The sequence below is a fragment of the Salvia miltiorrhiza genome, chromosome 1, assembly GCF_028751815.1.
Source record: "Salvia miltiorrhiza cultivar Shanhuang (shh) chromosome 1, IMPLAD_Smil_shh, whole genome shotgun sequence".
NCBI classification, from domain to species: Eukaryota; Viridiplantae; Streptophyta; class Magnoliopsida; order Lamiales; family Lamiaceae; genus Salvia; species Salvia miltiorrhiza.
The window spans coordinates 48,031,055-48,032,257 of NC_080387.1; the positions used below are offsets into that span (position 1 = coordinate 48,031,055).

General features: G+C 39.1%; 1 protein-coding gene across 1 annotated transcript; it reads left to right on the top strand.

The window, feature by feature from the left end:
- LOC130988226 (cortical cell-delineating protein-like) lies at window positions 1-775 on the top strand. Its single transcript, XM_057912014.1, has one exon. It carries the CDS (start codon window positions 63-65, stop codon window positions 495-497), a length of 435 nt encoding a protein of 144 aa, XP_057767997.1. The 5' UTR covers window positions 1-62; the 3' UTR covers window positions 498-775.
- The last annotated feature ends 428 nt before the right edge of the window (window positions 776-1,203 follow it).

Genomic DNA, 1,203 nt, shown 5'->3' on the forward strand with positions numbered 1-1,203 from the left:
GTCTGCACGAAATTAAAAATCTTGAAAAACGAAATTAAAGGAAAACAAAAGTTGTATAGAATATGGCTTCACCGAAAGCCCATAATATTCTTCTCTCCCTCAACCTTGTCTACTTGGTCCTATCCGCCGCCGCCGCCACCACCACTAGAGGCAGCGGCTCGGCAATGGCCCCCGGGCCTGCGATGCCTCCCGGGCTCGCGATGCCCCCTGGCCTCACGATGCACCCCCGGCCGATGCGAAGGTGCCCGAGAGACGCCCTAAAGCTACGTGCATGTGCAAAAGTGATGGGGAATATGGTGGGAATGTGGAGTGGGAAACCTCCGACGAGGCAGTGCTGCAGCTTGCTTGCGGGGATGGTGGAGTTGGAGGCGGCGGCGTGCCTCTGCACCACCATTAGGGCTCATATGTTTGGCATGAAATTCAACATACCGCTGGCTTTCTCCCTGCTGCTCAATGTGTGTGGAACCACTCCTCCAACGGATTTCACTTGTTATTAATCGTCTTCCTCTTTCAACACTCAATAAAACTTGGATCTAATATCAAGTTTCATCGTCATTTCTTGAAAGAAAAAGAATTCCTTTATTTGATTTTATTTTGTTAATTATGGTATAATATACTATGTTACAAGGTTTGAATTTATATTATATTTTTTACTTTCAATAAATCTGATTACAAGGTTTAAATCGTAATAATTTATTGTTCTGTATTTCTGGAGATCAATGTATGAGAATTTCGATCGTTCTAACTTCTAAGTATTGGTTCCAAGCCGGCCGTATATATGTGTATTTCTCTTGAACAGGCGATGAAGAAAATTCTGTTAAATTATCATGTTATTGATCGATATCGAATTGTATGCCTACTCAGCGTAATTATGATGTGGATTATTTACTATAAATACATATGATAAGTAAAACATAAATGGTCAGCTTGGTGTATTTATTCTATATATGATAATTTTTTTTTTCTCTTTTGCATAATTAAATTTCATATTGCTTCGAAAGGGTCCAAAAGACCAAGTTTGTAGAGATCCTAACAAAAAGTTAGGAGCGCAAAGCAACACGCATAAAAACATGTACATAAATATATCAAAATAATTGCACTTAAAGCAAGTCTAAAAACATCAGTTTGTCCGTACACTTAGATATTAATAGGTTAATTGCATCATAAATTATCACAAGTCTTCAGTTCAACGATATTATCACA

Bases quoted from the DNA above. Each gene is read 5' to 3' on its own strand.
- LOC130988226 (XM_057912014.1), top strand. From the start codon at position 63: ATGGCTTCACCGAAAGCCCATAATATTCTTCTCTCCCTCAACCTTGTC.